At 35.6% G+C, this 25,108-nt stretch overlaps 1 protein-coding gene across 1 annotated transcript in view; it reads right to left on the bottom strand.

Annotated features, from left to right (window-relative positions):
* Positions 1 to 826: 826 nt before the first annotated feature.
* The window catches only part of NPHP3 (nephrocystin 3), a 42,056-nt gene continuing 17,774 nt past the window's right edge, over positions 827 to 25,108 (bottom strand). The window contains exons 9-27 of the mRNA XM_069475419.1: positions 24,163 to 24,336; positions 21,671 to 21,774; positions 20,605 to 20,719; positions 20,202 to 20,345; positions 19,629 to 19,726; positions 18,463 to 18,565; positions 17,947 to 18,029; positions 16,064 to 16,202; positions 13,568 to 13,732; positions 11,566 to 11,660; positions 10,878 to 11,000; positions 8,910 to 9,099; positions 8,485 to 8,726; positions 6,347 to 6,422; positions 5,438 to 5,565; positions 3,797 to 4,037; positions 2,308 to 2,433; positions 1,619 to 1,734; positions 827 to 1,004 (exon numbers count right to left, since the gene is read on the bottom strand). Coding sequence (XP_069331520.1) covers positions 827 to 1,004; positions 1,619 to 1,734; positions 2,308 to 2,433; positions 3,797 to 4,037; positions 5,438 to 5,565; positions 6,347 to 6,422; positions 8,485 to 8,726; positions 8,910 to 9,099; positions 10,878 to 11,000; positions 11,566 to 11,660; positions 13,568 to 13,732; positions 16,064 to 16,202; positions 17,947 to 18,029; positions 18,463 to 18,565; positions 19,629 to 19,726; positions 20,202 to 20,345; positions 20,605 to 20,719; positions 21,671 to 21,774; positions 24,163 to 24,336 — 2,640 coding nt within the window. The remainder of the gene's footprint in view (positions 1,005 to 1,618; positions 1,735 to 2,307; positions 2,434 to 3,796; positions 4,038 to 5,437; positions 5,566 to 6,346; positions 6,423 to 8,484; positions 8,727 to 8,909; positions 9,100 to 10,877; positions 11,001 to 11,565; positions 11,661 to 13,567; positions 13,733 to 16,063; positions 16,203 to 17,946; positions 18,030 to 18,462; positions 18,566 to 19,628; positions 19,727 to 20,201; positions 20,346 to 20,604; positions 20,720 to 21,670; positions 21,775 to 24,162; positions 24,337 to 25,108) is intronic.

The following is a 25,108-nucleotide window of genomic DNA, read 5'->3' as shown; positions in this document are numbered from 1 at the left end:
TATATAAGTGGTATAAAACAATATCCAAAATGTGGCAATATTTATAAAAAAATATTTAGTTTGTACTGAAAGTACAAACATGGTAGACTAATTTGAGGTAAATGAAGAGACAGATTTAGGCCATTTAAGAAGGAGAATACAGGAGAATGTCATCTATATTTTGGGAATGGTCATTCTTTATGCTAAAGAGCTTGACTTGTTACTAATACATTAAGACTTCAGACATTGTGCAGATACATACTACACAGTAATAAATAATATACAATGTAGACAGTATAGAAAACAGGAACTGGCCCAATTTGCTCAAGTGAAAGAATAAAAAAGAATTTAAAAAAATATGGCAATCTGGGATTGTTTTGACTAATTTGTTTCACTGAAGACAATTCAAATCTTTCATAAACATTATCCCTTTAATCCTTGAAGCTTTCCTCTGAGGTAGAGAATTGGGCTAGACTACTGCTGAAAAGCAAGACAAGGAATAGTGAGGCTAATGTAGCTCTTGAGAGCTGAAAAGAATCATGGAATTCTTGAACTCCTTAACTGCTCTGCCAGCTCTTGCTGAACAGAGACCAGTCCTTCTCATGCCATCTTAGAATTCTATTAATAATGTGTCTACATCCTTGGATCCAGATCCCATACAATAGGAAAAGTCTTTTAAACAACTAAAATAGACACCATAACAAATCAAACTTAAATGTGTCCAATACAATTTCATACAAATATCTGTTAAATCACAGAGTTGTATAAAAAATTTCCTTAAAAACATTTTTTTTAAAGTTTCATATTCTATGTTTTAAGGTACTATGGCAAAGAATTGTATCCGCTATTACCTTTGCCCTTGTTGAAGGAAAACATTAGGAGAATGAGTTTTTAAGCTAAATGTGTCTCCACTTGATGAATGTCGTGAAGGAGCTTTTCCACCCAAGAGTGATGTTTCTGCTTCTTTTATTTCCATTGCCCTTTTGTAGAGTTCAGCAGCTTTTTCAAAATCACCTTCCTCATAGCTTTGAGAGGAAAAAAACCTCTTAAAATGAGAATATAACCTCTTATCGATTATAAATGACCTTATGGGATACAGAAAAACAAGTTGTGAATAACTGCCCGTTTTGTCCCCTTTACTTTTTCCATTGCATTCACTCAGACCAGTCAAATAGAATACCCAAACTCTTCTCCTTCTATCTGTAGTGTGGAATATTTCAGTGTCTCTCATGGACACCATAAAACCATGTTGTAATGGATGCAGTGAAATTGCTAAGGTAAGCTAAGTATTCTTTGCATCCTGAGATAAACACAAATGAGCAAGCAAAAGTCAACATACACTTAATGGTAAATTAGCTCTGAGGACAGCAAATTGCCCATATTACTCCCAAAGCTGGCTAGTTGCAAATGTAAACCATCCTTCACTATTTGCCATGATATACCCATCTGCAAAATAGATCGATCATACACAGCCCTCATTTGCTTCTGGATACTGCTTTAGTATCTCTTGATTAGCAAAAAACAACCCCCTAAGAAGAAAACATAACAGCAATAAGTATTTTGTGCTGTTCTATCATGAGTCAAAATTAAGCTATTCTAAAAGAGTTAGGTTGTATTAGGAAGTGACAAATATACTTACCTAAGCACAGCTAAATTTTTTAACGTTTCTCCAACTCGAGGATGCATCCTACCCAGGCTGTCTTCATAAATCTTTAATGCTCTTTCATATAATGGCAAGGCTTCAACGTGTTTTTTCTTATTAAAAAAAAAGGTAATAATGCTTACTTGAACACACTGGATTTGTAAAATTAATGTATTTTAGAATAAACTGACCTACTTTGGTAAGTACTTTAAAAATGTTAGTATCCTCCTAAAAGACAGGAATAAACAGATTGATTTATAAATAATTACAGGAGAAGCAGTATAACAGAAAGTCAGATACCTAAGTTTTAGACCTGGTTTGGTAACCATGTGACCATAATCCAATCACATAAGCACAAACCTGTTCCTTTATTGCCAATAGGTACCACACGTTTCCCACCCATCACAGGCAAATGCCATAAGCCTAAAGACAATATTATATAGAGAGATGTAGGGCATCTCCAGAATTTAAAAAACTCAGTCTATTCTCTGAACTAAACATTTAGTGTTTTACGCTAAGAGGAAGGGACCATCTTATAAATCTAATTTCAATACAAGGAAGCATCACAAATAAGTAATATTAAATTTTCTTTGATTATATTTACTGTGCCATATCTAACTCATGTTACATCTATATTTTATACCTTAAAATCATTCCTTCATAAAGAGTTAAATGTGGGAACTTACCATTTGGCTATAAAGAACAGCTAAGTTCACCAAAGCAGTAGCTACACTAGGGTGCTTTGGGCCAAAAGATTTCTGTCGAATTTCAACAGCCAATTCATACAAAGGTACAGCTTTGTCAAGTTTCCCCTAAAAAACAAAAGTGAAATCTACCAAAAATATTAAGGCAATAAATGCTATCTGATGAGAACTTTTTCCATAAATAAAATTTCATATTAAAGAATAATTTTGAATGAAAAAAAATCTCAGAAACATTTCTTCCCAGTTTAAGGGGTAAGTTTATAGATAACAGAAAATTTAATAGAATACATAAGCTATGCTGTGCTGAATGTAAAACCATTTTCTTTGATAATTCATAAAGCCCTTTAGGATCACCCATTATTACTCACTGCTACTAGTGTAGTAAAAAATATACCAGTTAAAGGTTTGCTACTGCACATACTTTGGAGACCACATCAAAATAAAAAACTCATTTCCCACCAAACCCCTTCCAGATTCTATTTCCTTTCACTTGAAAGTCAAGCAGAAATAGTAATCATGTATCCTTCTTACCAAAGCATAAACTTCAGTGTCAGGATGACCACAAAATCTAAAAACGGTCTGGGAAGCTCTGTGTAAGGACACTCAATGAAAGCAAACTTCCCTCGCACTTTTTCTTTCTTTTTCTTTTTTTTTTTTTTAGAACAGTCATAAAAATTCCAAACATCACTCAGGCTAAAATCCTATGGCAAAAAATGGTTATGTTTCACCAAACCACATCTGGTTACATTTAATTATAGGCAAAGCCAAGAAGGAGTGAAAAAAATGTTCCTTGAATCAACTACAAAGACCTCTCCTGTAGTCTTAACAATTGAGTGATTTGTCATGCTTACGGTTGCTTTACGCAGCAAACATAGTACTGCTGGAATTTTAGAATTTCTGAAATATAAGTTTGAATTAGAATGCTGATGAATGCATTTGTATTTGGAATGTATTTTAACAAAACCAAATCAATATTTTAATTTAGTTAAGTCTAAATATTTCTATTTTAAAATTTTTTTTAGAGAGTCTCACTCTGTTGCCTAGGATGGAGTGCAATGGCTAAATCATAGCTCACTGCAACCTCGAACTCCTGAACTCAAGCGATCCTCCTGCCTCGGCCTCCCAAGTAGCTGAGACTATAGGCATGTGCCACCACACCTGCTAATTTTATTATTATTATTATTATTTTTTAGAGATGGGGGTCTTGCTATGTTGTCCAGGCTGGTCTCAAACTCCTGGCCTCAGTGAGCCTCCCACCTTGGCCTCCCAAAGTGCTGGGATTACAGGCATGAGGTACCAGACCCAGCCTGACATAATATTTTTAAATGTTCTATTCAGCTATTTGTTGAAAAATTAAATCATGATTTTAAAAGCTCATATAATCTAGCTGTCAGAAAAATTATTTTACTGATAATAATTATGGCTTAATTAATGTTATAAAACATATGTAACCATGTCAAGGATTACTTACCATTTTCTTATATAAGATTGCAAGATGCTTCACTGTATATGCCAAAGAAGGGTGATCAGGAGCTAATGCACGTCTTCGAATGTCTAAAGCTCTTTCATAAAGTTCTTCTGCTTTATCATACTGTTTCTTTTCATTGCAGAGAGCTGCCAGATTATTCAAAGACTGGGCACAGTCAGGGTGATCTGGTCCTAGAACTCGTTCCCTCATTTCTAAGGAACGCTTCAGAAACTGGTCAGCTGTTCTATGAACACAACCCCAAAATGGTTTAAACATTTTATTTTTTAGAGGTCAGAATCCCAAGCCCTGATTAAATGGAGAACTGAATCCAAATTAAAATGAAGGATTCGGCTCAAAACCCTCTCTTCCCTGTTTCTAATGCCCCTCCCTTTATCCCCTTTTCTTGATAGTTTGAGAGCCTGATAGTTTGAGTATCTCTGGATGATTGTTTCAATTCTCCACTTCATTTTTAAAAGACAACCCCATAGATGTCTTCCAAAGTAAACTTTTTATACTTTTAAAATAATTAGACCTAAGTCAAACAAAAGATTTTGGTATTCACTCCTCCCTTTGGAGTTAGTGCTAAATACTTTTTTTCTTTTTTTTATGAGACAGGGTCTTGCTCTTGGCTCAGGCTGGAGTGCAGTGATGTGATCACAACTCACTGCAACCTCAAACTCCTGGGATCAAGCAATCTTCGCACTGAGCCTTCCAAGTAGCTGGGACTACAGGTGTGCACCACGAAGCCTGGCTAATTTTATTTTATTTTTTGTAGAGACAGGGTCTTGCTATGTTGCTGAGGCTGGTCTTAAACTCCTGGCCTCAAGTGATCCGCCCACCTTAGCCTCCCAAAGTGCTTAGGATTATAGGCATGAGCCACAGTGCCTAGCCCTAAATAATTTTTAATAAAAGAATATATCATGATTTTTCATAGAAGGTTCTGTAAAGTGAGCTAAATATTTGTCACATTTTTCTGACAAAGTTTCAAATTTGTTATTTTTTTTTTTCAAATTTTATTTTATTTTTTTTTTTAAAACAATAGTTTCATATTTTTTTCCCACCCCCCCTAAAATTTGTTATATTTTTATAACATCTAAAGAAATCCAAAAACACATCTTTTCCAGGAAGTATAAATATAAATGCCATTTTGAGTCTTTTAGTCCAAATAAACTAACAAATAAAACTAGCAGCCATCTATATCCTTTTCTTTATTCTCCATTAGTCACAAGTTTCTTCTGCTATGAGGGGTCACGTACAATATCTACATAAACTCACTTTCCATAAACATATAAAACATATTAAGGAAGTGGTAGAATAAATTTTTAATTAAGAAACAACATGAAGTTTGAAGCTCTGACTCAGGTGGGGCCAGGGCAATATACATAACCTAAACATTTGTACCCCCGTAGTATGCTGAAATAAAAAAAAAAAAAAAAAAAAAAAAAAGAAAGAGTGTGAAAAGAAACAGAGAAAATGCCATGGTCTTTAAGTATTCATTACATAACATCATAAAAGAAATTTAGCATGGTTTTTAATCAATTTTTTCTAGCCTTAGACTTGATGGAAATGTAAAAAAAAAAAAACAGCTTTGCACTGAAAAGACAAATGGATATTTATTTTCATTATTAACAGCATGGTACTCACTCCAGGTTATTTTGAAGATAGTAGAGAACACCCAGTTCATTGAGGGTCCGAGCATTATCAGGTGTGTCCTTACCTAATGTAAGCTCTTCTAACTGTAGGGCCCGTCTACGTAAAAGGGCAAATCCATACTGCAGCACAGAAAAAAAATTAAAAACAATCACTAAGTAGGTACAATCTTTGATTCTGAAACAATATACTAGGGTCCTAAAAAAATCCTTTTTCCTTTTTTCCCTGTAATCTAGATAGTTATTTTAAGTGACACACTGAATTAATTTAACAGCTATTAAGAATACACGTTTCCATATGGCAAAACATTCTAAAATTCATAAAAATTATTTTGTGAAAATAATAAGATGTTTTAGAAAGTAAACTATATCTCCAAGTGCTTCAGTGAGATTAGATAACAATTAACTTGTAGATATTTACCAACCCCATTGCTAAAAACTTAAACATCAGGTACTTAAAAATGCACATAGTATTTTAAGTTAAAACAAAGAAATATGCTCCATTTAAATTTTACCAGCAACTTAGAAAAATGAAAATTTTTTTGTGTGTTCAAGGGGAAGAATTTCTTCACATTTGAATCTAACATAAAATGTTAACTAAATTTCTTTTATTCCCTTTTCTAACTCTTTAAAGAACTGAAGTAGATTTAAATGCCTTCTTCCAATGCCCAACCTTTAAATGAACTTTATAGTTCACTTTTTAAAAGTATACTAAGTTGTACTTCTCAGTAACATTAATATTTAAACACATACTATAGATAAAGAAGAAAATGTTAGTACTTTTCTGAAAGTCACTTTAAAAACCTAAAGCTCTTAAAAATGTGAGGTTTATGTACTTAAGATATTAAGAGATGCTCTTTTCCTCTTATGTTCAAAACACAACACAAAAGAAATCTCTCATTACCAAGTTGCCTTTTCTCCTTGTAGCTTTCTGACGAATTTTTAAGGATTTTTTCCTAAAATGTTCAGCTTGTTCATATCTTAAAATAAAAAGTACAGCAAGTCAAACAAGAGAAACATATTCAAAGTATACTTCATTGAAATGAAAGCACATAGTGTAAAACCTTTTTATTTGGCTATTAAATACAGCATTATTCTAGAAGTGATAGTCATATGGAATTAAAAATCTCTAACAAAAGTCCTCAGAAAACAAAATCAGTCCTCTAAGTAGCTGACATTTAACTGTTTTTTAACTAATTTAACTCGTCTCTAAAGGGCAACCTAACTAAATGAAAATCCAAAATTCTAGCTGCTACCACATTTTTTTCTGCACAGGCTAACTTCTGGTCAAATATAAATGTGAAATTCACACAAAATTTGTGTGAAACAATACTTCCAGAAGTTAAAAGAAAAAGTTCCAATACGTATCATTTATGATGAAGTAAAAGAAATAATTTCTGATAGAGGAAGAGATGTCATTCAGTGGGTACCTAATAGATAAGAGAGACTTTTTATTATGCCAGGGATCAGCAAACTTTTTCCGTAAAGGGCTAAAGAGTTAATATTTGAGGCTCTGTGGGCCATGTGTTTTCTACGCAAGTAAGGAATTCTGCCATTAAAACATGGGAGCAATCACAGATAATATATAAACAAAAAAACTGTGGCTATATTCCAATAAAACCTTATTTACAAAACTGGACTTGGCCTGTGGGGCAATGGCTTGCTAGTCCTGTACAGGTTGAGCATCCCTAATCTGAAAACTGGAAATCCAACATGCTCCAAAATCTGAAATGCTCCAAAATCTGAAATGCTCCAAAATCTGAAATGCTCCAAAATCTGAAACTTTTTGAGCACTGATGAGATTGAAAAAGTGGAAAACTCCACATCTGACCTCATGTGACAGGCTGCAGTCAAAACATTGTTTTATACAGAAAATTATTAAAAAATATTGTATTAAATTACCTTCAGGCTATGTGTATGAGATATATATTGAAACAAATAAATTTCATGTTGAGACTTGAATCTCATCCCCAAGATAGCTAATTATATATATACAAATATTCCAAAATCTGAAAAAATACAAATTCTGGTCCCCAGCATTTTGGATAAGGGATACTCAACCTATATTAGTAATGTATGAGCAGCATTCAAACTCAAGACTATCTGACTCGCCGGGCGCGGTGGCTCACGCCTGTAATCCTAGCACTCTGGGAGGCCGAGGTGGGTGGATCGCTCAAGGTCAGGAGTTCGAGACCAGCCTGAGCAAGAGCGAGACCCCGTCTCTACTAAAAATAGAAAGAAATTATCTGGCCAACTAAAATATATATAGAAAAAATTAGCCGGGCATGGTGGCACATGCCTGTAGTCCCAGCTACTCGGGAGGCTGAGGCAGGAGGATTGCTTAAGCCCAGGAGTTTGAGGTTGCTGTGAGCTAAGCTGACGCCACGGCACTCACTCTAGCCCGGGCAACAAAGCGAGACTCTGTCTCAAAAAAAAAAAAAAAAAAAAAAAAACTATCTGACTCCAAAGTCCATGCTCTACCCTTCACTCATCTGTAAGCAGAGATGTATCTTGTAGTTCTAGGTCTCCCTGTTTACCCAATGAAGATCCAGATCAAGACATTTTTATTTATTTATTTATTTTTTTGGAGACAGAGTCTCTCTCTTTTACCCTGGCTAGAGTGCCGTGGCGTCAGCCTAGCTCACAGCAACCTCAAACTCCTGAGCTCAAGCAATCCTTCTACCTCAGCCTCCCGAGTAGCTGGGACTACAGGCATGCGTCACCATGCCCGGCTAATTTTTTCTATGTATTTTTAGTTGTCCAGATAATTTCTTTCTATTTTTTAGTAGAGACGGGGTCTTGCTCTTGCTCAGGCTGGTCTCAAACTCCTGAGCTCAAATGATCCTCCCGCCTCGGCCTCCCAGAGTGCTGGGATTACAGGCGTGAGCCACCGTGCCTGGCCCAGATCAAGACATATTATGTGAACATGATGCACAGGGTAAGGAAACGAACACAGCTACAAAGCAAAGCCTACCTCATAAGTATATTAAAAAACTGCAACTTCTCTTTATAAAATCAGAGTATTACTGTTCTAAATCTTACTTATTTTGTTTCTGGTACAAAGTTGCAAGTGCCTCAAGTTCACGAGCAGTATGTGGATGGTCTGCACCATAAGCATTTTCTGAGATTTCCAATGCCTGTTTATACAGCTGTTCTGCATTGCCAAACTTTTTCCACTGCACGTACACACTGGCTAGTTGGTGGAGGGACTGGGCTACTCTTGGGTGATCTGGATCTAAAGCTGTTTCTCGAATTTCTAGAGACCTCTGCAGAGGCACCACAGCCTGTGGAAAAAAGGGCGAAAGGCCAATTAAAGTGAGTAAAATGCTGTTAAGATCTGTCATCAGATTAAACATTAAAGATCTCAGTACAACAAACGAAAACTGCAATAACTCCTTGGAAGATGACGAGAGTAAACATGAAAAGCTCACCCTGTCTCTGACTTTCCGCTGAGGTGCTGAGCTTACCTGACTGAGAAGGCCTAGATCCTTGAGAAATCGCCCCAGGGTTTCATAAAGATCAGCTAAGCAAATCATGTTCTCTTCGCCTTCGCAGTTTTTCTCATACTGCTTCAATGAATCAAAGTATTCTGTTGCCATTGCGCTTTTGTCTTTGCCCACAAACTGCCAATAACTCAGCAACTCAGCAAAGTGTCCTCTGTTTCAACAAATAACAGTAATTCAATGAAAAACAAATTTTAAAATCCACTATAGAATGAAAATGTCAGAATTCATATCAAGTTATTGACAATTTATTAGTAGGCAAGTATAGTGTGGGTGAGGTAGGACTCAGAATGTCATCTGAGTTCCACCGCTTCCTAGTTGGGTGTGACCTTGAGCAGGCTGACCTCTTAGACGTCATCATCCTCATCTACAGAAATCGGACACCACCACTACCTGCCCCAGCTATTACTGTAAGGAGATTATGGCACATAGTAACTACTTCATAGGGTTGGCTGTTATTGTTAACATCATCATGGCTAATCACCAATGGAAATTTGCCTGCATCTTTTTTATGTGTTTCATGGTATGTAGTCAACTGCTGAGTTCACCTAAAAAATTATTTTAAATAGTGGAAATTTGAAAGAGAAGAAACTAATGAAACACAGTCAAACTGTTATAGAGTATCCACTTTGCGTTTTCATCAAGTAGAGCTTATTCATCTGTTCTATAGACCTGTGGTCCCCAATCACTGGGCTGTGGACCGGTACCAGTCTATGGCCTATTAGGGACCAGGCCGCAGAGCTTTTTCTTCTTCCCCTTCCCCCTCCCCATCTGTGGAAAAATTGTCTTCCATGAAACTTAGGAATCTAGGAACCTGGGTGGGGTGGGGGCCCACACAACAGCCAGTGAGTGGCGGGCAAGCCAGTGAAGCTTCATCTGTATTTACAGCCGCTGTCCATCGCTCACATCACTGCCTGAGCTCCACCCGCCTCCCCCACCCTGCCCCCCACTTTTAAGTAGGATGGGAGAACTGGTGTGGTCCCCAATCTTTCTGGCACCAGGGACAGGTTTCAGGGAAGACAATTTTTCCACGGATGGGGTTGGGAGGGGGAGGTGGAGCTCAGGCGGTGATGTGAGCGATGGAGAGCAGCTGTGAATACACGAAGCTTCCCTCACTTTCTCGCTCGCCCACCGCTCACATGCTGCTGTGTTCCATGAAACTTAGGAAGGCAATTTTTCCACGGGGTGGGGGTAGAGGGGAGAGCTCAGACAGTGATGTGTGGACAGGTTCCTAACAGGCTGTGGCCCGGTACAACTAAAGAACAAATCTGATTTCAAAGGAATCATGAAAAACTGGAATGGAGATCAGAAATAATTTAGGAGGTGAAACAAAGAAATTTGAGAGTTCACTCAGGAGCAAAGCAAATTATGCAGCTATTTTATGAAAAGTGCCTAAATTTCTAAGTGGGGCAGAAAACCCCCTTATGAGCCTTAGTTAGGTCAGAAGCTTGGCTTGCTGACTGACTTGGTCAGAAGTTCTGCTACTGACAAATTCAAACATATCAAAAGAGACAAACACAGTACATTTGTGAATCAGGGTAATCCTTAAATTCAACACTAGACAGATTCCATTTGGAGCCCAGAGTGTGGTTTTAAGGCTACACTTTGAGATATCTAAAGGCCCTAAGAAGCAGCTATTATGTTCAGGGTAGTTTAGATTTAAACCTGCTTAAATGTAAAAATAAAACATAACCTTGTCCCAAAATCATTCCAGCTCTCATTTTATGAAACAGCAATAATCTGTTTTCCTCTTGGAAAAAGTAGATCTCATAGCAATTTTCAAATTGTTTCAAAACCTCTCCCACACTGTATTTCGGGTACTGCTGAAACTGGACTAATTTTTAAATTAAAAATGCCATTTTTTTTTTTTTTTGTTAACGACTGTTTAAATCTGACTTTCTAGGGAAAGATGTTCTATAATAAGTTTCTTACCTTTTATAAAGGTTTTGAGACACGAAGAGATTAAGAAGGCAATCATGCAACTTCTGTTTACTTCCCTGCTGCTGAAAAAGCCAAGGGAGCTCATCTGCACTTCTCCAAGTCACTCTGTCCTGACTGTGAGAAGAGAGGAGACAACACTCACTAATATCTTCCTACAATGAGATTGCTTCAAAAAGGCTTCAAACAAATGTTGAAGGAAGAAAAATATATTTAACATATATCTCTGACTCTTTAAGCATAATCTAATACTGAGAAAGTTTGGTCAAATCAGAAACTTTACCAATCTAACTATGAAAATAAATTCAGTGATATTCAGAACCATCAACCAAACTCTAAAGGTATTTTCCTAAAATTGAACTATTAAAAATAATCCTCAATGGACCCAACTATACACACACAGATACCTTACATGCACACATATTTTAAACTATTTAACTGGAAAAAAATAAAAATAATAAAATGATCCTGCATTGATTTTTCTTAAGAGTACACCCTTAGCATTATATTAAAAGACTTACAAAATCATCTTTTGAACTTTTGACATTAACAGAATAAGGAAGGGATTTAATCTTTTTTGTAAAAATTAAATTTTTATACTTTAAGCTAAGAAAGAGAAGGACAAAAAGTTAGAATATGTTATAAAGGCGTTCCAGAAGAACAATATGGACATTTATAATACCTTAGCTGCAAGGTGAAATAGTTGATTAGCTTTTGCTTGTATGAAGAAATTATGGTGGGACATTCCATGTACTCTAATCTCACTGCTTCCCAAGCCTAGGGAGAAAAAGAAAAAATATTGCATTCTATTTTATGTAAGTCACTGTACATCTAACAAAAATTTGTAAAAAGGAATTTATAATTATTTCCATTTTATAGTTGTATAACAAATGTCACTAGAACATTTTAAAATTCAGGATATATTTATGTGATAAAGTGATGTTAGAATAAAAATTCCTATACCGTTAGGAACTTGAAACCCAATTAAATTCAAATTTTTAGTTAATACATTAAAAATCTCAGAAATGTGGAGTGAAAAGTTACTAAAAAGAATTATATTCAAGTGATACACATTAAAGGAGCAAAATAAGGCTGTAAAATTATAAACATTTCACATCTACAAATACAGCATGTTCAAAGACTTCATCTGCATTTGGATACATATATATACACACACACACACACACACACACACACACACACATATATAAGTCAACCATGGCTTTGCAGATGATAAGAATTATATTAGCAATAGTTCCTAAAGATTTACTATTATGTGCTAGACATTATATCTAGTACCTCACAAGGACCAAGGACCACTTCAATTAAGTATCTTCACAACCCCTTTGGCAAACTGGAAAAGTCTGCGCAGGGCTTAGAACTTGCCCAAAGTTAGATAGCTGTAAGTTGTGAAAATCTGAGTTATGAAAGGAGGCTGACTGACTTACAGAGTCTAAACTCATAACACATATACAGTTAAGTGCTGCATAATGATGTTCTGGTTAACAACAGACTGCATATATGATGGTGGTCCCATAGGATTATAATGGAGCTACCCTGTACAGGCATATCATTTTTTAAATCTTTTATGCCATATTTTTACTATACAGTTTCTATGTTTAGATATATAAATACTTAACACTGTGTTACAACTGCCTACAGTATTCAGTACAGTAACAAGCTGTACAGATTTGTAGCCTAGGAGAAATAGGCCATGCCATATAGCCTAGCTGTGTAGTAGGCTATACCATTTAGGTTTGCGTAAGTACACTCTGATGTTTGTACAATGAAATCACCTAATGATGCATTTCTCAGAATATATCCCTGTTGTTAAGTGGCACATGACTGTATTATAATACCAGCAATTTAATGAAACATAAAATTGAAAAATAATTTTTTTCTCTTCCAGAAAGAAACTACCTTAAAAAAGTTTCTTTTGGTCTTTTGTGACTGCTATTTTTAAAATTTTATTGTGGGCCGGGCGCGGTGGCTCACGCCTGTAATCCTAGCACTCTGGGAGGCCGAGGCGGGTGGATTGCTCAAGGTCAGGAGTTCGAGACCAGCCTGAGCGAGACCCCGTCTCTACTAAAAATAGAAAGACATTATATGGACACCTAAAAAAAATCTATATAGAAAAAATTAGCCGGGCATAGTGGCGCATGCCTGTAGTCCCAGCTACTCGGGAGGCTGAGGCAGTAGGATCGCTTGAGCCCAGGAGTTTGAGGTTGCTGTGAGCTAAGCTGACGCCACGGCACTCACTCTAGCCTGGGCAACAAAGTGAGACTCTGTCTCAACAAAAAAAAAAAAAAAAAAAAAAAAAAAATTTTATTGTGGTAAGAACACAACATGAGATCTACCCATTTAATAATTTTTTAAGTGTGAAATATAGTATTGGTAACTATAGGGACAATGTTATATAGCAAATCCCTAGAACTTATTCATTTGGCAGAAACTACCTTTTAAAATAATATCCACCTCATGAAAGTACTACATAAGCATAATATTAACTAAATTTTACATCTAACCTAAAATCATCACAAAAAGATTGTAATATAAAATTTCAGATATCAATTTTGTCTTGTAACTGAAACATTTAAAATAAGATAGCATAATATAACATGGAATAATATGTTGACATTTATAAGTAAAAACTCTTCTTAAAAGATGCTTCAAATAACACTTACCTGCAGATGTTGAAACCTGAGCAAGCCACAACCGTAAGTCAACAAACACATTTTGTGTAAACTGTAAATAAGAGAGGTCAAAACAGCCCAGGACATCTCAGGATAGAGTTCCATCAGTTCTGATTCACTCACGCCATTGTGACTAACATTGATGAGGCAGAGAATCTAGGTAGAAAAACCAATAAACAATGATCAGAAGGTAGCTCTATCAGTAACTAATATCTATTAAAATTTCCATAGTTCTTTTAAGTTTATTAACTTTTTACCCGAACTTATAATCAAATGATTTAATAAACCAAGAAAAAAATTTCTTCAAATAAAACACACTGTCCAAAAGGCATTAAGCAAGAATAAGATAGTGTATATATAAACTCTAGCATGCCAAAGATAACACAGATAAAGTTTAGTGAAAATGAAAATTGCGTGAAATATTATTATTTAAAACTAATGACAGGCCGGGCTCCGTGGCTTATGCCTATAATCCTAGCACTTTTGGAGGCCAAGGCAGGAGGATTGCTTGAGGCTAGGAGTTTGAGACCAGCCTGAGCAAGAGCATGACCCCATCTCTACAAAAAATAGAAAAATTAGCTGGGTGTCGTGGCACACTACTGTAGTCCCAGATACTTGAGAGGCTGAGGCAGGAGGATCGCTTGAGCCCAGTAATTTGAGGTTGCAGTGAGCTATGATGATGCCACTGCACTCTAGCCAATGAGACCTTGCCTCAAAACAAAAACACCAAAAACAAAAACCAACTAATGACACAATTCCAATTCTGGGAAGACAGTGCAAAAATGGCCTTCCTATTGCAAATGTCTATGAATATCAGATGCATTTCTAAAAACACAGTTGAGCCTGGAAAAAGAAAAGGGAAATCTTCCAGGTGCCAAAAATGAACAGGAAACCGAAATCGGAGGGCTAAGTGCTGGAGCTGCAGTGGAGACAGAGGACAGGCAGCAAGCAGCCCCAGGAACTTAAGGGCTTGGGCTTTCACACTCACAGTGGAATGGAAGGGGAGCCCTCACGCCCTGTGCAAGGAGTTGGAACTAGAATCCTTGTTAATACTAGGATATTCAAAAGGCTTTGATGGACATTCTCCCTCGGTGAAGGGGAGCATGAGGAAAACGTTAGCCCACAGACATGGAAAGAATACAAGGAAGCTTGTGGGCTTGGGGACGGGATGAGAAGTCAAAACTCCAGGAACCACCAAGCTGAAAAATTAATGTAAAAATGGGCCCCAGTTCAAGTTCAGCAAGGCTGCCAGATATAAAATAAATTTCCAAAAATTAAAATTAAATACATTAAAAATTAAAATTGTTATTTTAATTACAAACCTCTTAGAAACAAATCTTAAGAGATGTGCAGGAGCTTCATGGGGAAGAAGATAAAACGTTATTGAAAGGCATTACAGAAGTTAACTAAGTAATGGAGAGTTATTTAGCTTTCCATGGAAGGGAAGATGTACACAATAATTCTCTCCAATTTAATTTGTCAACTCAATGTAATTCCAATTAACATTCCAAAATAAGGTTCCATGGCACTTTAGAAGCCAAATTCTAAAAATACAGCTGGAAAATTAGCCAAGACAATTGTGAAGAATAATAATAAAAGGGGATTTGCCCAAGCAAATATCAAAGCTTAAAGTTCTAGCAATGAACACAGTATGGTGTTGACAAAGAATAGGCAAAATTGGAACAGAAGAGCCTAGAAACTGACTGATATTTATACGTGAGCTGGGTATTTGTCAGGTGGCATTGCAAATCAGCAGTAAAGATGTACTATTTAGTAAAAAGAACAATTAATTAGTCATATGACAAAAGATTTAAAAAGTAGATCACTTCCTCACACAATAAAAATAAATCAACATGAGTTAAGAACTTACACATGAAGGAAAAAACTGTAAAAACTTTTTGAAGGAAAGCGTGTGTGTGTGTATGGGAATGCTTTTATGAGAGCAAAGAATTTTTTTTTCTTTTTTTCCTCTTTTTTGTTAATCATGCATCTTTTGAAGATAGCAAAGAATTTTTAAACATATAACAGATATAAACCATAAAGGAAACTATTGATAAATTGACTTCATCAAAATAAAACTTTGTATAATGAATGATACCATAAAGTTAAAACAAGAAACAAACAGGAAAAAGACATTTATTTGCAAATTCTATACTAAAGGATTTGTATTTGGTATGCAGAACAGTTAAGAACTCCTACAGATCAATAAGAAAGACAAACAAGCCAATTAAAAAATGGGTAACGACTTGAACTAGCAATTCACATAAGAAGAAACAAGGATAGCCAATAAATATGAAAAGGTGATAAATCTCAGTGATAATCAGGAAGATGCAAATTTCTACAAGCACACTATGGCTGCCAGCATTCCTGTATACGCTTGAAACATATTTAAGCACGAATTTAAAAAGAATTGTTATTTACTACAATTCACACACAAATACAAAGAAGGCAAACTAAGCTTCCTCTTATAAGTTTATTTTACTTTACCTGTTTCATTAGTTCTTTATCCACATCATTTGCCATGGACTCCTGGATAGAGTGCAGAACGAGTCTATATAATGAAACAGTATCTTGACACTGGAAACACTGATGAAGGATTTTATCTAAATTGCCTGCTCTCCCAGCACTGTTGGAATTGAGAAGAGATTTAATTTCTTACAGACTGCCAACATGTGTGAAAAATCTGAGGTAGATAAAAACTACGTAATCTCTATTTTTTTGCACTGCAATTAATAACAGTAATTCAATAAAACATCATACAGGAAAACGGTAGTTTTATGGGGCTGGTAGAGTCATGGAGTTTATTTTGCTGTATACCATTTAATTCAATTTAATAAACATTTGCTGACACTTACTATATGTCAAGCAATTACTATGCCTTATGGAACATAAAAATGAGTAAGACGTGGTTCTTATCATCCAGAAGCATGCCATCTACATACAGGAAGCAGGGAAATAATGATAAGTATTGTTAGTTAGACATACAAATGAAATTTGTGTAGAGCCAGATTTTTGAAAACCTCAAGCTAAAATAAACAAAATCAGTAAATAGAGGAGTTTGTTTTAAAATATGGAATATTTACCAGTAGTTTCATTTTTGAATATAAAGGTTTATACTTTATAAATATAAAGAGAAAAAAAAACCATCCATAGTCCCTCTTAAAATGCCTTCAATAAATACTATGAAATGTATAGAAAATGACTCACAGTCTTAAATTGTACTTATTGTACTACTGATGTTCACAGAGACCAGATACATCACCACAACTCTAACATTGGGAAAAGATGGTGGATATGTCATGCGCAATCTAAAGTTTCAGAAGATTTAATTTATTGTTTTTTTTTTTTTTTTTTTTTTTTTTTTTTTTTTGAGACAGAGTCTTGCTCTGTCGCCTGGGCTAGAGTGCCATGGTGTCAACCTAGCTCACAGCAACCTCAAACTCCTCAGCTCAAGTGATCTTCCCGCCTCAGCCCCTTGAGTAGCTGGGACTAGAGGTGCCTCCACCACACCTAGCTAATTTTTCCATTTTTTGGAGAGACAAGGTCTTGCTCTTGCTCAGGCTGGTCTTGAACTCCTGACCTCAAGTGATCCTTCCACCTCGGCCTCCTAGAGTGCTAGGATTACAGGCGTGAGCCACCGAACCCGGCCCAGAAGATTCAAATTTGGTGCTCAAGATGAGAATGTGGCATTAAGGAACAAGAGTACTAGATTCAGTGTCTGGAAATATGAGTTGTACTAGAATCACTATCGATTATGGTGAATACCAAAAAAAGTATTCATTTCCTTTACCTCTGGTTGAGAACAAAGTAGATTAAACTGGTACCGAAGAAATCAAAGTAGTAAAACATTCTAATGCTTCTCTAAAGCAGATTACTAACGGGTATCTAAAATAGCAGAACTATTTTACGATGAAGACTTCATCAGGAATTGAGAACAGAGACAATTAAAAATGGCTGCCTACATCCTACCTACCTACAAATATTCAAGGACACCTGAAGTAACATTCTTACACCTCAGCCATTTCCTCCACTTTCCCAAAGCTAGGGGCCTCAGGCAGGCAGCAATGAGCGCTCATGGGTGGGCCCCAAATGACGGTGAAGATGGTTTTCTCTTGCAACCTCCAGTATGGAAAGGGTTAGTGTGATGAAAATTAGCCAAATCTATTAATAGGTTCTGATAAATCACGGGCTACTCAATCTTCAGTCGTAAGTCACATTCTCACAGAATATTAGTCTCACCATTAGAAAGAACAGAATCTGAGTGGCCCAAGAGACTGTTGTAATGATCAGTTCTCAGTTTTGCATGGTGAGAAAGAGATCTGCAGCAAACACAAACATGCAGAAGATTGTGTAAAACAACCGCCACTTACCGTGCAATCATTTTGCTGAAAAGGGTGACGTAAAGGGCATTGCAGGTTGTAGCAGAACGACAGTGTCGTTCTAGCTTCTTCTCCTATACCAGTTTTCCAAAAAAACAAAATGGAAATACAAAAACCACCCTGGAATTAAGCGGTCTTTACTACTGAGCCAGCAATAAATATCCCAGCAGAAAAGACACTGTTTCTGCCATCAGGAATATCACACTGTGTAGTACAAGATCCTTGGCCTTCCAACTGCAGACTACAGACATGGCAAATATGAAAACTTTTTTTGCTTGTAAAATACCTGCTTAATATTATATAGTAAAGTAAACCTGAAGACCTAAATCTTTTTTAGTGCTTTTTCTCTACCTCTCATTAGTTTAAGAGGAAATGCACTTACCAAAGTAGTAACTAAACTCTAATCTTCCCTATAACAACAGAGCTCCTATGTTGAATTTTAAGTCTCATGAGATTTTTATAGGAAAGCTGACAGTAAAAGATAGCATCAAAATTAAAAATACTTACCTGCTCTTTATTCAACTTAATGTCTACAGACTGGCATTCTGCAATTATAATAGATTTTGCATCTTTTGGATTTAAAGGATCAAGATGAAGTGTAGGCCACAACCTTTTATTTAAAGAAAAGAAAAATGAAATTCTAATACAACAAAAACTGTAATCTAACCGCAAGTTAAAACCCATGATAGGAATTAATTGTTTTTATACTACCTTTATAAAATAATCAAAACCAATCTCTGTTAATTATATTAAATAATTTATTTTGCTGATTCTAACGTGTATCATTACTTTCAGCAATAAATCACAACAAAGAGTGTTATAAAATAAATAGCATATATATATTAGACAGCTAAGCAGTAAAATATTTCTAGTTCTACATCTTATGCTCCCAGTAAAACTAAGCACAGGTATTATCTCCTATGTATGAGGAGTGGTATAAGGCACAGTTGTTGTCCACAAGTACTTATAATGCTATTGGAATTTAATTGTAACAACATGCATTCTCAACGTGGTAGTGAAAATTGTTTCTTCTGAGGAAGTGAAAAACCCTTACTCTTTGTACGTATAAAGCACACATATATCTGTTTATATGCAGTATGTGTATGGTATTAAAATTTCTTGGGGATGGTGATTAGAAAGAAAATATCTAAAAAGGCTTCCTAGGGGGCAAAAATAGGTTGAGAAACACTGCCCTACAGAATTCAACCACTATATTCCTTTTTTGAAGGCCATTAAAGTGAGCTTGAATTTCAAGATAACAGGTGTCTAGTCTATTATTCCCAGCTCGGCTCTTTCCCTGTTTTCCTCATCCAAAACTGTAACTACCTACTTGGCGCTACAACTGGTAACTCAAACAAACCATGTCCAAAAACTAAACTCACCACCTTTCCCCCACAAACGTTCCTGTCCTTTGTGTTTCCTATTTCAGTTCATGAAACCACATTTACTTAATTTTTCAAGTCAGAAACTCAGGAATATATATCCCTTTCCCCTATATCCCAGATCTAACCTCCCACCAAATCCTATGGATTGTATCTTCTTCTTGAATTCATCCACTTCTCCCCACCCTCACTGCCACTTATATGAAAAACACAAATGCATCTCAAAAACGTTTCCTTGTTTCTACTTAAAACATTTCACGTAATCTGAAAGAACTAAAGTTAGCATCGTACCTCCATGCTGGAGGGCATGTTTCTACATTCACAGAAACAATTACTCTTACATTCACTGGCAGTGGATCTATCAGCCATTTCATGTGTTTTTCAACTTGCTTAAAAATATAAAAACAAAATTCAATCTATTAATCAAAATATTTCAAAACAGTTCAGTAATAGCTCTCCAAATAAAATAAAATTACCATTAAGTTTCTCTTATTTTTATTAAGGATAAAAATCTCACCTTTGGATAAATTTATCTTAGAATTTTAAAAGAACAAGTGGCAAAACACCATTATCACCAATTTGAACTCTAGACATTTAAGGAAATGTCAAAGCCCTAAAAATATGGCAAAACAAACACTTTCCTAATTGTGTAAATTTGGTTGTCTTTCCCAATAAGGTATTAGTGTCTACTGGCATACAGTACATTTTTTTATCCACATACTTCCTCCCTAGAAATTAAGCAGAAATAAAAGAAACAATATCAACATTTTCTTTTCATAAACATATAATTTAAATGCCTGCTATAGCCATCACTGATATTTTTGTCTTTGAGTACATTAATAAATTACAAAGTGAAAACAGTACCTGAACTTGATCTATAGAATCAATGATGATGATGATGCTGCCTTGATGACGAGCAGAGAGTTTTTCTAGCCAACGTGGAAATTCTTCCAGAAGCTTAGCAGGATCCAGTGTCAGAGCAGATACTAACCAAGAGTGCTGCATCAACTATAAGAACAGAACACATACCAAGTAAAGAAGTTATACTTTATCAGAGATGGTGGGAAATATGTCTATCTCTACTTTTTAAACCAAAATTGGGTCACCCAGAGGACCTGATTTTATTGGGTATTATTTTTAACCTTATACAAAAAACACGTGGATAATATTGAAAATTAGGCACCTAATTATCATTAGGTACTTATTAGTCCTAACAATATCTGAATCTAAATAAAATTCTATAATTCCAAAAGATAGTATACTATACCTTTAGAGTTAGTCGTTTAATAATCAAGGAAGACTCTGAGCTGGTTGACATGGGCCTCCCCACAAAATGAGACAGAATCAGTGTGTTAGGAGAATTCTTCTGCTGTAACTGAATCCTGAAAGGGAAAGAACTTCAGTAAGACCGAGGAAGCTCCTTTACTGTCAACATAAAAGAGAATTTACAATACACTAAACATCAAATGCTGCCTATCTGTCAGCAATAAGATGGTCAGTCACTTTTGAATAAATACAGAGATTTCTATTTTTACTCCATTTGTAGGTTCTTTAAATAATTAAAAAAAAAATCACAGATTCATTTTAAATACAAATTGATGTTAATTAATGCAAACGAAAGTAGTTTACATTGGAGATTAAGGTATTAGTAAGATAAGCATTAACTTTTAATTAAAAATGTGCTATTAGAGGAAAATCTGTTAGGTATAAAAATATTATTTTCCAAATATAACTTTAAATGAAAGGGCAATAAGAAGAAAACAATTACATACACTAACTCTTCAATGTAAATAGTAATGAAAGAAAATATTCTACTTGTTTTCAAATAATATAATGAAATAACAAAGTTTATTAGCTTATATGAACCTTAGTCTGTAATTTGACAAATTAGATTGCATTCGTAGTAAAGGCTACCCTTAATTTTGATGTTCTGCAGGATTTATTTTACTCTAGTCTGTTTTTGTCTTGTTTCAAATATTTAAAATCCCAATGAAACTTTTAAGATGAATACTTAAAAATAAAGGCAGATTCCTCTATAATCCACCCAATTCCACATCACTCCGATCACTCCCTAACATAGCACTGCCATAGCTCTTATTTATGTAATTTATGTACATAATCATAAACGCTCACTTTCCTATTCCTTTCTCATTCTGTACCGTCTGACATTTAAATTCTATACATTTCAGGCCATAAGCCTATTATTTTACTCCTTTGTGCTTTTTTACTGTTTAGGCCATGCAGAAGGCAGACATGCAATACATTTTGTTGAATGAACTCAGTAATTCAAAAGATGAGGATGATAAGAACAATTTAATTACACTGCATCATACCACTTTGATAAAAGAAGGGACTTTCCAGAACCTGGTCCTCCAGACACCAGAAGGGGTGGAATCGGGGCTGGTGCCGCCACTAGATCATTAAGGCGTTGGTAATACTGGGAACAAAAATGAATTTAAATTGTGAGGAAGCACATGCCTCTGAGAATTCTGAAGAGAGTCAACTTCTGATTATTCTCTGAAAGCATTGGAGAAAAGCCACCTGAGAAAACGAAATCTACTTTTAGTTGACAGTACTCTCATAATTGCTTATTTTCTATGGCTGGTGAAATATACCTGAACTAGTAAATAAGAATGGGCCCCAATTTCTTCTACACATAGTATTGCTGGAAATTAATGGGTGACAACACGTCAGGTCCATGTGGGGTTTTGCAACATTCAGATGTTTGCAGAATGCTGCAGGGAGCTCACTGCATCACACTGTAGCCCCCATACCACACAAAGTACCACAGAAGGCCTTGAGGGCCCCAGCAGGCATCCTAATCTCCCACTCAGAAGAACCAACACCTGTCCTGAAGACTACCTGAGTTTCCAGGGATTGCTGAGAATAGGTCCAAATAACAGCAGGTTTCATCTGGGGCCTTCGAGTTTCCCAACCCACCCAAGAGGATCAGGTTAGGACAGGGTGCCTGAGATCTTGCTGAAATTAAATGAGTTCTATGTAAAGCCCCAAAACCCTTATTTCCTAGCTCAAAACTGGTTCAGAGCTGAAAAGGACACATTCAGAAAAACAAAATATCTTAGTACTTATTAACAAGTTCCCAAAATTATCTTTGGAATTGAGATGTTCTTTAGGTATACCAGTGGTCTAAATAATAGCTGATGAGGAATTTGTAAAAAATGTGTAATAAGTTAATAAGTACTAATAAGTACTTTGTGGCTAGAGTTAGGCTGGCTTTAAGAGTAGCAAAATTCTCCAGCAACTACAATAAATGATTACTTGGTATAGTTTTTCAATCATTTTTTCTGCTTGTCATATCTAAATACAGAATATATTCCCCAGGAACTCAAATAATTCTGATAGAAATGATGCTTCTGAAGGAAATGTGATACAGGGAGCCCCCTTTATTGATTTATCTTGTAAATCCTAGTAACCTAGTTCATGGTCCCACATAAAGCCCATTTATACACCCATGGTTCCCAAGTTAAGAACTCTTGCTATAGAAGAAAAAGCATAAGGATGTGGAGCCAGAACTAGATTCAACTCTCAGATCTACAATCTGCTCCCCATGTGTTTTTATGGTGAACTGAGGTTCACCATAATCTGAACCTCAGTTTCTTCATTTATAAAATGACAACAGCAATACCTCTCTTATAAAATAACAACTAATTTAACATTTATTTTATTATTTTATTATTTTTATTCTTTTAGAGATGGGTTCTCACACTGTCACCAGGCTGGAGTGCAGTGGCATAATCATAGCTCTCTGCAGCCTCAAACTCTTAGGCTGAAGGGATCCTCCTGCCTCAGCCTTCCAAGTCACTGGGACTACAGGTGTGAGCCACCATGCCTGGCTAATTTTTCTTATTTCTGTAGAGACAAGGTCTCAGTATGTTGCCAAGACTGGTCTTGAACCCCTGGCCTCAAGTGATCCTCTTTGCCCCAGCCTCCCAAAGTGCTGTGATTACAAGCATGAGCCACTGCACCTGGCCTAATTTAACATCTATTATGTGCCTGGTATTGTGGTAAGCACTTTATGTGCATTAGTCAGTTTAATCCTCACAGCAACCCTATGAGGTAGGTACTATTAGTTATTCTCATTTTATTTATTTATTTATTTTTTATTTCAGCTTATTATGGGGGTACAAAAGTTCAGGTTATTCTCATTTTACAGATAAGAAAGTCAAGTTTAGAGTGGCCAAGTAATTTGGACAAAATCCAGTTAGAAAATGATGAAACCAGCACATAGTCCAAATTATAAAATTTCTATAAAAATATAACTGTTAATTTTAGTTACTGTAATATTCTTTAAAATATTAGTTCTATTATTTTTCAAATATTTTTGAACTTGAACATAGATTTCTTTGTACACTTTATGTTCTGTTAATTTGTCTAGATATTTAAGAATGTTGCAAGACCAATAAGAAAGGACTGATCTGCCTACTGCATGAACTACTGTACTTTGTTTTCTGAATGTTTGATATTTTGATTCCTTTAAGAACTAGAAAAGTAGATAGTCTTATTATTCTTCTCCAGTTTCCCAGCTATTCTAATCCTGGCTGGGTGAGTTGCAGATGGTGGCATAGTGAACATGTGGTTAGTAAATCCTACCCTGTAAATAAAAATATTTGGTGTTCATAAATAAATATATTTGAATCTCATATCTTTCACAGGATACAAACCTAAGCATGTCTCAACATGGATAATCAAGCCATGAGAGCAGACAACTAACACAATCATAAACCTTGACTATATTTAGGTGAAAATACAATCACAGCCTTTAAGTGGTGACTGATCTTTGTTAAACAATACTCCAAATGCTTACTTTCTCGAATCCCAACTCATGGGCTGAATTAGATGCCTCCTGAAAAGTTTCCATTTGCTCTTGTTCATCATGTATGTCCCACAGCACATCACCAAAATCATCTTCTTCTGGAATGGAATCTTCCCTGCCCAAATCCTTAGTCTCTAGGTCTGTGTTCTCAAAGCCCAGTATGTCCTAAACACAAAGAACAAGCACACAAAAATGAATGAAGAACATAAAGATCTCGTAGCAGGAGTTAGTGCACAGGCTCAAAGTGGGCTTCACCTACTGAGGAGGGCAAGTTCAAACCTGTGGCCTTTGTATAATACCCACAAGAATAAATTTATAACTATAAAAATAAACACTAATTTAAAAACAATAAAAATTACTAAAACATTAAAAACAAAGACCTTTTTATTAAAAATAAATTTAGAGGGATATTTGACCTCCATGGGATTTGTTTTCTGAAAAATATTACACAAAATCTTTGGGTATATCCAGCTGGTGAATAATTATAAAAGTTGTGTTAATGCCTAAGAAATATACTACAAGAACTGAATTACTAAGATGTGATTTCTTGATATCAGACATCTCTGTTGTCCTAGCTAGTCTTTATATTAGGTAACTGAAAATACGTTGTCCTTCAAGCACTAAAGATGGTAAATGTGTCCAGTTTCACTTGCTGCCATGCATTCTGCTCAATTAATTTTATTTATCTTGGTCCTAAAATTGACAGAATTGTTGAGAAGATCAAAATTGATAATAACAATCCTTATACATTAGAAAGTGCTATACAAAATGTGTTGCCAGAGGTCATATTATTGTGCTTTGGAGATTACTCTTTTTCTCTAATAACAAATCTTCATACTGTGATACAATTATGAAAAATAATCTAATCCCTTATTTCTCAAACAGGGTTGCTGGTTCCCTGGGGAGGTGTCAGGAGGTATGGGCAACCCCAGGCTAA

This window comes from Eulemur rufifrons, chromosome 7, assembly GCF_041146395.1.
Source record: "Eulemur rufifrons isolate Redbay chromosome 7, OSU_ERuf_1, whole genome shotgun sequence".
NCBI lineage: Eukaryota > Metazoa > Chordata > Mammalia > Primates > Lemuridae > Eulemur > Eulemur rufifrons.
This window is presented reverse-complemented; position numbering and strand designations above follow the sequence as displayed.